This window comes from Salvelinus namaycush, chromosome 4, assembly GCF_016432855.1.
Source record: "Salvelinus namaycush isolate Seneca chromosome 4, SaNama_1.0, whole genome shotgun sequence".
In the NCBI taxonomy this organism is placed as follows: Eukaryota; Metazoa; Chordata; class Actinopteri; order Salmoniformes; family Salmonidae; genus Salvelinus; species Salvelinus namaycush.
Window position 1 is genome coordinate 28,872,179 of NC_052310.1, and position 14,638 is coordinate 28,886,816.

The window sequence follows — 14,638 nt, forward strand, 5'->3', positions numbered from 1 at the left end:
ACCAGTATGGCAAAAGGAGAAAAAAAAACATGTCCTTGCGAGGTTCAACTGAGATTGAAAATGAAAACTTTGTCATATTTTAGCCTGTGCCTGTGCTGTTGCTGTAAAATTCTGTCCTTGAATCGATTTCCTATTGCACACAAAGTAAAGAACTGAGTAATAGAAACGATAGTCCCATTGTTATGATGATAGTTCTAAAAGTTTGAACTGAATAATATTAAAGGCCCACAACTGTGATCTTTACAGCTGTTTTGGTTAATTTAAATGATACCTTATATACCTATTGATTCTTGAAGGAAATTACATTAGCACTTCTCTCCATTTTCCAGCTTCCCTCCCAGAGTCCCAGGAGGCACCAGTCACACCCCCACCTCCCTCCGCCTCCCCCGCTCAATCCTTCTCTCCCTCTCCCCCGCCTTCCCCCTTACCTCCCCTCTCTCTCCCTTCATCACCCCTGCCGCCACAAGAAGCAGCACAACAGCAGAAGTCCCAACCTCTGAGCCCCCTCCCTCCTTTCAATTCCTCCCCTCTTCATCCTGCTCCCGCAACCCTCCCTCTCTATCCCTCCCCTCTTCATCCTGCTTCTGCCACTCTCCCTCTCTCCTCCCCACTTCCTCAGTCATCCCCGGCCACGGATTTCCCCAAGTACTCACCGGAGCCCCGCGCATCCCCGGAAGAAGCCCCTGCCTCTCAGGTCACCTCACTGCACGTGGCTCAAAAGCAGGAGGATGCCGCCATCGCCGGAGAGAGCGAGGAGGACGAGAGCGAGAGCGGAGGTGAAGGCATTTTCCGAGAGAGGGACGAGTTTGTGGTGCGTGTGGAAGACATTGCAACTATGAAGGTATTTGTGTGTTTGCGTGTATGTGTGAGTAAAAAATACATCACTGTTCAACAGTCGCTACGTTTGATGGTTTGTCAAAATAGTCCATCTGTTCCGTTAAGTGTGTGAGAGTATGTGTGTGTTCATATATGGTAGGTGTGTGTTCAGGATGTGATGTATTGACTCCCTCACCCCTCAAACCCTAGCTGGCCCTGAAGACCGGTCGAGAGCCTCCCCCCATCTGGAGGGTGCAGAAAGCCCTGCTGCAGAAGTTCAGCCCTGAGATCAAGGCCGGAGAGAGGCAGTTCTGTGCCACCAGCAACGTGAGTCAGTCCGTCTGTCCACCAAACACATGACTGTCACTGCTCAATGTCAACACAGAATGCATGTTTCTGTCTATCAACAGGGCATGCAACGGAAAATGTTTTAAAACATTTTGTAAAATTAAAATGAAATTAAAATTCTCTACCTGATTCAGTACCTTTTCCTCCATTTAGTGCCTAATGAACACGACCCTGATGATGTCTATGTGTGGTTGTTTGTTGCGTTACAGGTCATCTTAGTTCTCAGAAGAGTGCTTATATCATATTAATGTGATTCCTGAGATCTAAAATGCCCAAACTGTTTCTAGATCAGCACTCGTACTATTTTGCCTTTTTAGATTCTAACAAATGGACAGTGTGGTCCTGGTTCTAGATCAACACTCCTACTCTGAGAGACTTTATGACTGCGGAACCTGATAAACTGTGCAGCACAACTGCAATAAAGATGACCTGGAACAGGCCCATTGATTTGTGTGGCTCCCAAGATAGGTACTTATTGAACAGCTACTCATCAGGTATCCAAATAAACAAAATGGCTACTCTTTCTCTTCCTCAGTATCTGGGCTATTTTGGAGATGCCAAGAGGCGGTACCAGCGCCTGTACGTCAAGTTCCTGGAGAACGTTAACAAGAAGGACTACGTGAGAGTGTGCTCTCGACGACCCTGGCACAGACCATCTGGACTGAGGTACCCATTAGGGGATTTATTCAATTCTAATCTAGACATGTTCAGTGTTTTTTATGCCTTCACTTCTCAAAGTTTTTCTTCCACCTTGTCATTGAACAATTCATAAGACAGTACTGTCTGAAAGATATGCTTGGAAGGTTTATTACTTGCGCCGCTCAAATATACATTTCGGAGAGTGCGGTCCTGTTGAATGTCCATGGACAATGTTTAAGAGGAAAATACTAGCCTAAAGAGCTAACATGGTGTTTGCACTTTGATCTAGCCATCCAGTGTGTTCCAGAAAATCTGAAGTAGGCAGCATACTGAAAAATGTAGCCAGCTAGAGGGTGCGAGGGCATAACCCCCCACAAAATGAGGGTTAGTAGTCAGCTATTTTGCTGGCAGAGGGCGCTTATGGAACTGGCCATCTGAAATATTGTTTCCTTCTCTTTATTCAAATCTCCACTCTTCAACAGGCGACAGGCCCTCCCCAAAATAGCGTCCCCGCCTCCCACCACCCTGACCCCGCCTCGAGCCGAGAGGGAGCAGCGAGTGGCACCGCCGCGTGAGATAGTGCAGCGCGAACCGAGGGAGAGAACAAGGGCAAAGATCGAACAGCGAGAAAAGGCAACCGCGGGGTTGAAAGAGAAGCAGAGGGAGAAAGAGAAGAGGGTGCAGCCATCTCAGGAGAAGCCTGAGAAACGGGCCGCCGCAGTGGCAACGATGGAACGAGGGAAGGGGAAAGAGGAGAAGAAAGGAGGAGTGGAGAAAGAGAAGATGGAGTGCCCTCCCAAGTCGAAGCCAGCCAAGGTCAAGGCAGAGCCTCCTCTGAAAAAGAGGAAGAAGTGGCTGAAGGAGGTCCCCTCGTCATCTGATTCAGACTCGTTCGAGGAGGCAGCCAGTGAGGATGAGAGTGAGAAGCCATTTTGTGCCTATAGGGCCAGTTTCCCAGACACGGATTAAGCCAAGTCCAGGACTAAAAAGCATTCTCAATGGAGATTCTCATTAGCTTTTTAGTCCAAGACTAGGCATAAACTGTTTCCGTGAAAGTAGCCCATAATGTTTTTGATACTTTGTGAACCCATTTTGTACCGATTTCTTGATAGCTACACCATACATACTATATAGTGCACTACTTTTGACCAGAGCCCCGTGGGCCCTGGTAAAAAGTAGTGCACTATAAAGGGAATAGGGTGCCAGTTGGAATGTAGACCATATCTGTTTAGCCTATAAGTATGTGTTTGTGCATTCAAACTGGGTGGAGGGATTATGAGATGGTCGGGGGAATAATAGGTGTCTGTCTGCCCTCAATGAATGGAATAGAATGACTCAGGAGGGGAGACGAAAAGAAAATCTGTCAGGAATATATTTGGCAATTAGGTAGAGATGCTGTGTGTGTGTAGTGTTGTCACGATAGGAACACACAATGCAGACTACACTATTTTGTCCTTAATGAATTGTACTGTATGTTACATATTGTGTGCTATAGCTTGAAATTCATTTTCTTTTTTTACTTTGAGTTACAACATAAGATGACATTATGCCGGTCTTCCTCAGTTTCCATACCATAATACGCCTGAGTATTTTGATACAGGTGTTGTGCCAACCCTATGTTTGTGTGTGTGTTGTCTAAACCCTGTATGTGTGTGTGTGTAACCTCTGTGCAGTGCCAGTGCAAGGCGGGGTGAACAACCGGGCGATGCGCGAGATGTTTAGGAGCTATGTGGAGATGCTGGTCAGCACGGCCCTGGACCCCGACATGATCCAAGCCCTGGAGGATACAGACGGTGAGAGCCCAGAACACACACACACACATGACCCTGGACCTCGACATGATCCAAACCCTGGAGGCCAGACATTGAGAGCAGAACACAGTCAATTTCAAGGAATATAACTTTTTTATTTTATTTTGATTTCGGAATAAATTAAAATGTGGCACTGACTCACCCATGGATTGATGATTTACCATTGTCTCAATGAAGAGTTCGGCGTTCGACAAGCTTGTGCGACATGCACGTACAGATACAATTCTGCTAGAGTTAGCGGCAGGTGGACAAGAAATATCCACCTCGTAGTACGGATGAAACCTGAGCTGTAATGTACACCTAACTGAAGCTGGCTAGCTTTAGAAAACCCTGAGTAGATCTCGCTTCCTTCGTAGTACTGCCCCTTCCCATTTAAGCCATTGAAGTTCAAGGCCGACCACAGTACTATAGGCATTGTTTGCAGAAAACAGGATCCAATTCGTAGTCAATCTTCGTGTAAATTAAAAAAAGAATTTGAAGATGGTTTTTGTACCAAAAATTGCTTCTAATACACAAGATGTACAGTATGTCCTTGAACTGACTTATTTAAAAATGCCACACAGAAGAAGTTAGTAATAGTTGCTAATGGAAGCCTGCAGTACCCCAGTCAGCCTTCAACGTGAGTTACTCAATGAGAGGGGGCAGCACTGAGCTAGCCTGCAACGTCACTTCCTGGAGTAGCTCAAACTGCGCATGTTATGTCTCCATGAGATGCCATCTTAACCGACTGCATTTGACTTCAATGCGCTATTGAGTCTTCAAATAGGAATGAATGGTGTCGTGATCGATGGGTTTGTCCATTCATATACTGAACAAAAATATAAATGCAACAACTTCAACGATTTTACTGAGTTACAGTTCATATAAGGATGTCAGTTAATTTAAATAAATAAAATAGTTATCTATGGATTTCACATGACTGGGCAGGGGCGCAGCCATGAGTGAGCCTGGGAGGGCATAGGCCCACCAACTGGGGAGCCAGTTGGCCTTTATTACAGACAGAAATACTCCACAGTTTCATCAGTATTCCGGGTGGCTGGTCTTAAATGATCCCGCAGTTGAAGAACCCGGATGTGGAGGTCCTGGACTGGCGTGGTTAGATGTGGTCTGTGTTTGTGAGGCTGGTTGGACGTACTGCAAAAATTGTCTAAAACGATGTTGGAGGCGGCTTATGGTAGAGAAATGCAATTCTCTGGCAACAACTCTGGTGGACATTCCTGCAGTTAGAATGCCAATTGCACGCTCCCTGAACTTGAGACATTGTGGCATTGTGCAGTTTTGTCACACAACACATTTTAGAGTGGCCTTTTATTGTCCCCAGCACAAGGTGCACCTGTGTAATGATCATGTTGTTTACTCAGCTTCTTAATATGCCACACCTGTCAGGTGGATGGATTATCTTGGCAAAGGAGAAATGCTCACTAAAAGGGATGTAAACAAATTTGTGCACAAAATTTGAGAGAAATAACCTTTTTTTGCACATGGACATTTCTGGGATGTTTTATTTCAGCTCATGAAACATGAGATCAACATTTTACTTATTTTTGTTCAGTGTGTGTGTATATATGTAGTCATTGTAAGAGATGGCCCCTCTTTTGTTGACCAATAAGAAGGCTGCACCATTAGAATACAATTTTGTGTGGGCCCAATAAGCATTTTGGGGAAACATTGTTTCACAGTACTATCATTCCACTATTACCGTAGACATATGAAGGATGTTTTCTGAAATTACAATGCAAAAATATTACATAGCTCCTTTAATCAAATGTTATTTTGTGTTAAATAGTAGTATTCAAACGCATATCACAGTACACATTTAGTAATGTTAGGATGCAGGATTGAAACTTCACAAGCAGTAAAACCTTTCTATGACTTAATGAGTTTTTATTTTTTGGATAGGAGTGGGGGAAAATGGCTTGTGCACACCAAAGACGACGTTAATGATATGATTTAATAAAAGAAAGACTGCACTTCTAATAGCCTAGTTCCCACCATAGCCAGCTGTATTTGCAGGATAACCTTTCAATTTGATTTCGGCAAAAATTCAAATGTGGCATGGATTACTATTTCAGCGTTTTCGCAATGAAGTCTTTGGCGTTCGACTATCCATGTTCAACACGAATGCGCAGTTACAAGCTGGCTCGAGTTAATGGTGGTTGCATGATAAAATTCCACCTTCGTAACATGGATGAAGCCTGAGCTAGAATTTTGAAGCTAACTAAAGCTGGCTAGGTTTAGAAAATCATGAAAAGATCTAACTAACGTCGTGGTATACCCCTCTGGACCCGACCATGACACAATACACACACGTACTTGGCCCTGGAGGACACTGACAGTGAGAGCAGAACTCACTCACTCACACGGCCCTGGACCCCGACATGATCCAAACCCTGGAGGACACAGAAGTTGAGTGCAGAACACACTCATTCACAAACACACACTACCAATATTTTGTAAGAACAGCTGTATCTAACATACAATGCACACCAATTGGCCTGGGTCATATTCATTAGGCAGCAAATGGAAGAAATTGGACTGAAACAGAGTGGGACTCTTTGGAAGTTGTTCAATAGGAAATGCTGATTTGCGTTTTCTGTTACAAAACATTTAACGTGTCCTAATGAACAGGGCCCTGTTTGGGAGTATGAAAAGTTACAATGTCCAGATAGACCTATATTGTGTAGAACAGATATGATTACATTTAAACTCAGTTTTTCACAATTCCTGACATTTAATCTTAGTAAAAATTCCCTGTCTTAGGTCAGTTAGGATCACCGCTTTATTGTAAGAATGTGAAATGTCAGAATAATAGTTGAGAGAATTATTTATTTCAGCTTTTATTTATTTAATCACATTCCCAGTGGGTCAGAAGTGTACATACACTCAATTAGTATTTGGTAGCATTGCCTTTAAATTGTTTAACTTGGATCAAATGTTTCGGGTAGCCTTCCACAAGCTTCCCACAATAAGTTGGGTGAATTTTGGCCCATTCCTCCTGACAGAGCTGGTGTAACTGAGTCAGGTTTGTAGACCTCCTTGCTCACACACGCTTTTTCAGTTCTGCCCACAGATTTTCTATAGGACTGAGGTCAGGGCTTTGTGATGGCCACTCCAATACCTTGACTTTGTTGTCCTTAAGCCATTTTACCACAACTTTGGAAGTATGCTTGGGGTCATTGTCCATTTGGAAGACCCATTTGCGACCAAGCTTTAACTTCCTGACTGATGTCTTGAGATGTTGCTTCAATATATCCACATAATTTTCCTACCTTATGATGCCATCTATTTTGTGAAGTGCACCAGTCCCTCCTGCAGCAAAGCACCCCCACAACATGAGGCTGCCGCCACCCCCGTCACAGTTGGGATGGTGTTCTTCGGCTTGCAAGCGTCCCCCTTTTTCCTCCAAACATAACGATGGTCATTATGGCCAAACAGTTCTATTTTTGTTTCATCGGACCACAGGACATTTCTCCAAAAAGTACGATCTTTGTCCCCATGAGCAGTTGCAAAGCGTAGTCTGGCTTTTTTATGGCGGTTTTGGAGCAGTGGCTTCTTCCTTGCTGAGCGGCCATTCAGGTTATGTCGATATAGGACTCGTTTTACTGTGGATATAGATACTTTTGTACATGTTTCCTCCAGCATCTTCACAAGTTCCTTTCCTGTTGTTCTGTACCAAAGCACTCTCATCTCGAGGAGACAGAACACGTCTCCTTCCTGAGCGGTGTGATGGCTGTGTGGTCCTATGGTGTTTGTACTTGCATACTATTGTTTGTACAGATGAACATGGTACCTTCAGGCATTTGGAAATTGCTCCGAAGGATGAACCAGACTTGTGGAGGTCTACAATTCTTTTTCTGGTGTCTTGGCTGATTTCTTTTGGTTTTCCCATGATGTCAAGCAAAGAAGCACTGAGTTTGAAGGTAGGCCTTGAAATACATCCACAGGTACACCTCCAATTGACTCAAATGATGTCAATTAGCCTATCAGAAGCTTCTAAAACCGTGTCGTCATTTTCTGGAATTTTCCAAGCTGTTTAAAGGCACAGTCAACTTAGTGTATGTAAACTTCTGATCCACTGGAATTGTGATACAATGACAAATAATCTGTCTGTAAACAATTGTTGGAAACATTACTTGTGTCATGCACAAAGTAGATGTCCTAACCGACTTGCCAAAACTAGTTTGTTAACAAGAAATTTGTGGAGTGGTTGAAAAATGGGTTTTAATGACTCCAACTTAAGTGTATGTAAACTTCCGACTTCAAATATAGGTCTTGCAATATGCCAATGATTTGTGAGAAAGTACAAGTTGCCTCATGCGTATCCCAAGTTGAGGACTTGGCCCTAAATCATTCTGATTAGGAGTTAGATGTATTTGATAGAAAGGGACACTGTTGCATGGTTTACACAATCCAGGACTTGGTTGGCCTGGTTACACATTCACCTTAATTGCTGGAACAAGGTTATCAGAAAGTGTCTGATTCCAGCAGTTGCTTTGTGCTCATTTGAGAAAAGCAACTAGTGTGGTCATGTCAGCTGTAATATGTCAGTAAAGAGTTTTGTAAGGGCTTAACGTTAAATTGAACGGAAACTGTACTGTTCTGAATGACCAGTTGAAGGAAGTTGTGATTATGGTGGCTGAGAGATCAATTGTTTTGAGATTTTAAATGTTCAACCCCCTATTGATCAGGCTACACCACGCCACACACAACAAACAAGAGCAAACATACCTTGAGGAATGTTGAAGAGCAGTGTACAATGTTGTAGGAAAGTGTGTCGTTCAGTACAAACCATTGCGCATTGTATTAAAATATTTCAACTGAATATGCCCCTGGTTAGCCTCCCCAAGGTTTGGAATGATTGACAGCTATGTGAAACATATCCATTAAATAATTTTTTGTTCTCCATTTCCATTGGTTCCCTCAGATGAGCTGTACCTCCCCGGGATGAGGAAGATTGACGGCATCATTGTGGAACAGAAGAGGAGGCTGATGAGGAGAGTTAACATGGGTACTCAGCACCAGGTAACCTTCTCTGAATATACTCTGTGTGTGTATATACAGTACCAGTCAAAAGTTTGGACACACTTACTCATTTCAAGGTTTTTCTTTATTTGTACTATTTGTCTACATTGTAGAATAATATTGAAGACATCAAAACTCGGAAATATCACATATGGAATCATGTAACCAAAAAAGTGTTAAACAAATCAAAATATATTTGATATTCTTCAAAGTAGCCACCCTTTGCCTTGATAACAGCTTTGTACACTCTTGGCATTCTCTCAACCAGCTTCACCTGGAATGCTTTCCCAACATTCTTGAAGGAGTTCCTACATATGCTGAGCACTTGTTGGCTGCTTTTTCTTCACTCTGCGGTCCAACTCATCCCAAACCATCTCAATTGGAGTGAGGTCAGGTGATTGTGGATGCCAGGGCATCTGATGTAGCACTCCATCACTCTCCTTATTGGTCAAATAGCCCTAACACAGCCTGGAGGTGTGTTGGGTCATTGTGCTGTTGAAAAACAAATTATAGTCCCACTAAGCGCAAACCAGATGGGTTGGCGTGTCGCTGCAGAATGCTGGGGTAGCCATGCTGGTTAAGTGTGCCTTGAATTCTAAATAAATCACAGACTAAGCACCATCACACCACCTCCTCCATGCTTCACGGTGGGAACCACACACGCAGAGATAATCCGTTCACCTACTCCGCATCTCACAAAGACAAGTCGGTTGGAACCAAAAATCTAACATTTGGACTCATCAGACCAAAAGACAGATTTCCACCAGTCTTATGTCCATTGCTCGTGTTTCTTGGTCCAAGCAAGTCTCTTCTTATTATTGGTGTCCTTAAGTAGTGGTTTCTTTGCAGAAATTTCACCATGAAGGCCTGATTCATGCAGTCTCCTCTGAACAGTTGATGTTGAGATGTGTGTGAAGTCTGTGGAGCATTTATTTGGGCTGCAATCTGAGGTGCAGTTAACTCTACTGAACTTCTTCTCCTGCAGCAGAGGTAACTCTGGGTCTTCCTTTCCTGTGGCGGTCCTCATGGGAGCCATTTTCATCATAGCACTTGGTTTTTCCGACTACACTTGAAACTTTAAAAGTTCTCAATTTTCCAAATTGACTGACCTTCATGTCTTAAAGTAATGATGGACTATCGTTTCTCTTTGCTTATTTCAGCTGTTCTTGCCATAATATGGACTTAGACCTATTTGATAAAAGACCATCTTCTCTATTAGAGGTCGACCGATTAATCAGCATGGCCGATTTAATTAGGGCCGATTTCAAGTTTTCATAACAATTGGTAATTGGCATTTTTGGACGCCGATTACATTGCATTCCACGAGGAAACTGCGTGGCAGGCTGACCACCTGTTATGCGAGTGCAGCAAGGAGCCAAGGTAAGTTGCTAGCTAGCATTAAACTTATCTTATAAAAAACAATCAATCTTCACATTATCACTAGTTAACTACACATGGTTGATGATGTTACTAGGTTAACAAGCTTGTCCTGCGTTGCATATAATCAATGCGGTGTCTGTTAATTTATCATCGAATCACAGCCTACTTCGCCAAACGGGTGATGATTTAACAAAAGCACAATCGTTGCACGAATGTACCTAACCATAAACATCAATGCCTTTCTTAAAATCAATACACAAGTATATTTTTTTTAAACCTGCATATTTAGTTAAAAGAAATTCATGTTAGCAGGCAATATTAACTAGGGAAATTGTGTCACTTGTCTTGCGTTCATTTCACGCAGAGTCAGGGTATATGCAACAGTTTGGGCCGCCTGGCTCGTTGAGAACTAATTTGCCAGAATTTTACATAATTATGACCTAACATTGAAGGTTGTGCAATATAACAGCAATATTTAGACTTAGGGTTGCCACCCGTTCGATAAAATACGGAACGGTTCCGTATTTCACTGAAAGCATAAACGTTTTCTTTTTCGAAATGACAGTTTCCGGATTTGACCAAAGGCTCGTATTTCTGTGTTAATTATAATATAATAAAGTCTATGATTTGATAGAGCAGTCTGACTGAGCGGTGGTAGGCAGCTGCAGGCTCGTAAGAATTCATTCAAACTTTACTGCATTAGCCAGCAGCTTTTAGCAATGCTTCAAGCACAGCGTTGTTAATGACTTCAAGCCTATCAACTCCTGAGATAAGCCTGGCAATACTAAAGTGCCTATAAGAACATCCAACAGTCAAAGGTATATGAAATACAAATAGTATCGATGCGTCATGATTCCTATAATAACTACAACCTAAAACTTCTTAACTGGGAATATTGAAGAACTGGGAATATTGAACCACCAGCTTTCATATGTTCTGAGCAAGGAACTTAAACGTTAGCTTTCTTACATTGCACATATTGCACTTTTACTTTCTTCTCCAACACTGTTTTTGCATTATTTAAACCAAGTTGAGCATGTTTCATTATTTGTTTGAGACTAAATAGATTTTATTTATTTATTATATTAAGTTAAAATAAGTGTATATTCAGTATTGTTGTAATTGTCATTATTGCAAATATATACCGTTGAAGTTGGAAGTTTACATACACCTTTGCCAAATACATTTAAACTCAGTTTTTCACAATTTCTGACATTTAATCAGAGTAAAAATTCCCTGTCTTAGGACAGTTAGGATCACCACTTTATTTTAAGAATGTGAAATGTCAGAATAATAGTAGAGAGAATTATTTATTTCAGCTTTTATTTCTTTCATCACATTCCCAGTGAGTCAGAAGTTTACATACACTCAATTAGTATTTGGTAGCATTGCCTTTATATTGTTTAACTTCGGTCAAAACGTTTCGGGTAGCTTCCCACAATAAGTTGGGTGAATTTTGGCCCATTGCTCCTGACAGAGCTGGTGTAACTGAGTCAGGTTTGTAGGCCTCCTTGCTCGCACATGCTTTTTCAGTTCTGCCCACAAATTTTCTATAGGATTGAGGTCAGGGCTTTGTGATGGCCACTCCAATACCTTGACTTAGTTGTCCTTAAGCCATTTTGCCACAACTTTGGAAGTATGCTTGGGGTCATTGTCCATTTGGAAGACCCATTTGCGACCAAGCTTTAACTTCCTGACTGATGTCTTGAGATGTTGCTTCAATATATCCACATAATTTTTTTCCCTCATGATGCCATCTATTTTGTGAAGTGCACCAGTCCCTCCTGCAGCAAAGCACCCCCACAACATGAGGCTTCACGGTTGGGATGGTGTTCTTTGGCTTGCAAGCCTCCCCTTTTTCCTCCAAACATAACAATGGTCATTATGGCCAAATAGTTCTATTTTTGTTTCATCAGACCAGAGGACATTTCTCCAAGAAGTGCGATCTTTGTCACCATGTGCAGTTGCAAACCGTAGTTTGGCTATTTTATGGCGGTTTTGGAGCAGTGGCTTCTTCCTTGCTGAGCGGCCTTTCAGGTTATGTCGATATAGGACTCGTTTTACTGTGGATATAGATACTTTGTGAAAATGCTGGAGGAAATGGGTACAAGGTCCTTTGCTGCTGTTCTGGGATTGATTTGCACTTTTCCCACCAAGTACGTTCATCTCTAGGAGCCCGAACTCGTCTCCTTCCTGAGCGGTATGACGGCTGCTTGGTCCCATGGTGTTTTTATTTGCGTACTATTGTCTGTACAGATGAACGTTTGGAAATTGCTCCCAAGTACGAACCAGACTTGTGGAGGTCCACAATTTTTTTCTGAGGTCTTGACTGATTTCTTTTGATTTTCCCATGATGTCAAGCAAAGAGGCACTGAGTTTGAAGGTAGACCTTCAAATACATCCACAGGTACACCTCCAATTGACTCAAATGATGTCAATTAGCCTATCAGAAGCTTCTAAAACCGTGTCATTTTCTGGAATTTTCCAAGCTGTTTAAATGCACAGTCAACTTAATGTATGTAAACTTCTGACCCACTGGAATTGTGATACAGACAGTTATAAGTGAAGTAATCTGTCTGTAAACAATTGTTGGAAACATTACTTGTGTCATGCACAAAGTACATGTCCTAACCGACTTCCCAAAACTATAGTTTGTTAACAGGAAATTTGTGGAGTGGTTGAAAAATGAGTTTTAATGACTCAAACCTAAGTGTATGTGAACTTCTGATTTCAACTGTATAAAAATCGGCCGATTTTAATCGGTATCTGCTTTTTTTGGTCCTCCAATAAATGGTATCGGCGTTGAAAAATCATAATCGGTCGACCTCTATTCTGTATACCACAACTTATTGGCTCAAACGCATTTAGAAGGAAAGAAATTCCACAAATTAACTTTTGACTAGGCACACCTATTTATTGAAATGCATTCCAGGTTACCTTATGAAGTTGGTTGAGAGAATGCCAAGTGTGTAAATCTGTCATCCAGGCAAAGGGTGGCTACTTTGAAGAATCTCAAATATAAAATACATTTTGATTTGTTTAACAATTTTTTGGTTACATGACTTCATATGTGTTATTTCATAGTTTTGATGTCTTCACTATTATTCTACAATGTAGAAATTAGTGAAAATAAAGAAAAACCCTGGAATGAGTTGGTTTCCAAACGTTTGACTGGTACTGTGTCTATACAGTGCATTCGGAAAGTATTCAGACCCCTTGACTTTTTCCACATTTGGTTACGTTACAGCCTTCTTCTAACATGTATTTAATCGTTTTTCCCCCCTCAATCTACACACAATACCCCATAATGACAAAGCATGAACAGGTTACTCTATTTTTTAATTTATAAAAAATAAACTGGAATCACATTTACATGAGTATTCAGACCCTTTACCCAGTACTTTGTTGAAGCACCTTTGGCAGCGATTACAGCCTTGAGTCTTTTTGGGTATGACAGTACAAGCTTGGCACACCTGTATTTGGGTAGTTTCTCCCATTCTTCTCTACAGATCCACGCAATCTCTGTCAGGTTGGATGGGGAGCGTCTCTGCACACCTATTTTCAGGTCTCTCCAGAGATGTTTGATCGGGTTCAAGTCCTGACTCTGGCTGGGCCACTCAAGTACATTCAGGGACTTGTCCCGACGAAGCCACTTCTGTGTTTTTTTTTGTGTGTGCTTAAGGTTGTTGTCCTGTTGGAAGCTAAACCTTTGCCCCAGTCTGAAATCCTGAGTTCTCTGGAGCAGGTTTTCATCAAGGATCTATCTGAACTTTGCTCCGTTCATCTTTCCCTCTATCCTGACTACTCCCAGTCCCTGCCGCTGAAAGACATTGGGCTGTCGTGCATTTTTCTGAGCAGTGGTTTCCGTCTGGCCGCTCTACCAAGGCCTGATTGGTTGAGTTGCTGCAGAGATGGTTGTCCTTCTGGAAGGTTCTCCCATCTCCACAGAGTGAGCATTGGGTTCTTGGTCACCTCCCTGACCAAGACCCTTCTCCCCTGATTGCTCAGTTTGGCCAGGTGGCCAGCTTTAGGAAGAGTCTTGATGGTTCCGAACCTCTTCCCTTTTAGAATGATGGAGGCTACTGTGTTCTTGAGACCTTCAATGCTGCAGAAATGTTTTGGTACCCTTCCCCAGATCTGTGCCTCTACACAATCCTGTCTCGGAGCTCTATGGTTCTCTTCGACCTCATGGCTTGGTTTTTGCTCTGACATGCACTCTCAACTATGGGACCTTTATATAGACAGGTGTGTGCCTTTCCAAATCATGTCCAATCAATTGAATTTACCACAAGTGGACTCCAATCAAGTTGTAGAAACATCTCAAGGTTGATCAATGGAAACAGGATGCACCTGAGCTCAATAGCTGAATACTTATGTAAATAAGGTATTTCTGTTTTGGATTTTCTTTATAAATTTGAAAACATTTGTAAAACCTGTTTTCGCTTTGTCTTTATGGGGTATTGTGTGTAGATTGATAAGGAAAAACATTTTATTCATTTTAGAATAGTGTTTTTGTAAAATGGTTAAATTGATATTTTAATTTACACACAATACCCCACAAAGCGAAAACAGGTTTTTGAAATGTTTGAAAATGTATTAACCATCAAAAACAGAAATACGTT

The 14,638-nt window shown here is 42.0% G+C and overlaps 1 protein-coding gene across 3 annotated transcripts in view; it reads left to right on the top strand.

Moving 5' to 3' along the window:
- The window catches only part of LOC120046425 (proline-rich protein 12-like), a 46,637-nt gene that overhangs the window by 28,952 nt on the left and 3,047 nt on the right, over nt 1–14,638 (top strand). For 2 of the 3 annotated variants that reach the window (XR_005476802.1, XM_038991643.1), the window contains exons 7-12: nt 330–841; nt 1,027–1,143; nt 1,700–1,830; nt 2,286–2,722; nt 3,477–3,596; nt 8,539–8,636. Coding sequence is in view for 2 of the 3 variants with exons in the window: in XM_038991643.1 (XP_038847571.1) it covers nt 330–841; nt 1,027–1,143; nt 1,700–1,830; nt 2,286–2,722; nt 3,477–3,596; nt 8,539–8,636 (1,415 nt within the window). In the remaining variant the exon portion in view is untranslated. The remainder of the gene's footprint in view (nt 1–329; nt 842–1,026; nt 1,144–1,699; nt 1,831–2,285; nt 2,723–3,476; nt 3,597–8,538; nt 8,637–14,638) is intronic. The other variant, XM_038991645.1, reaches the window with a different exon arrangement.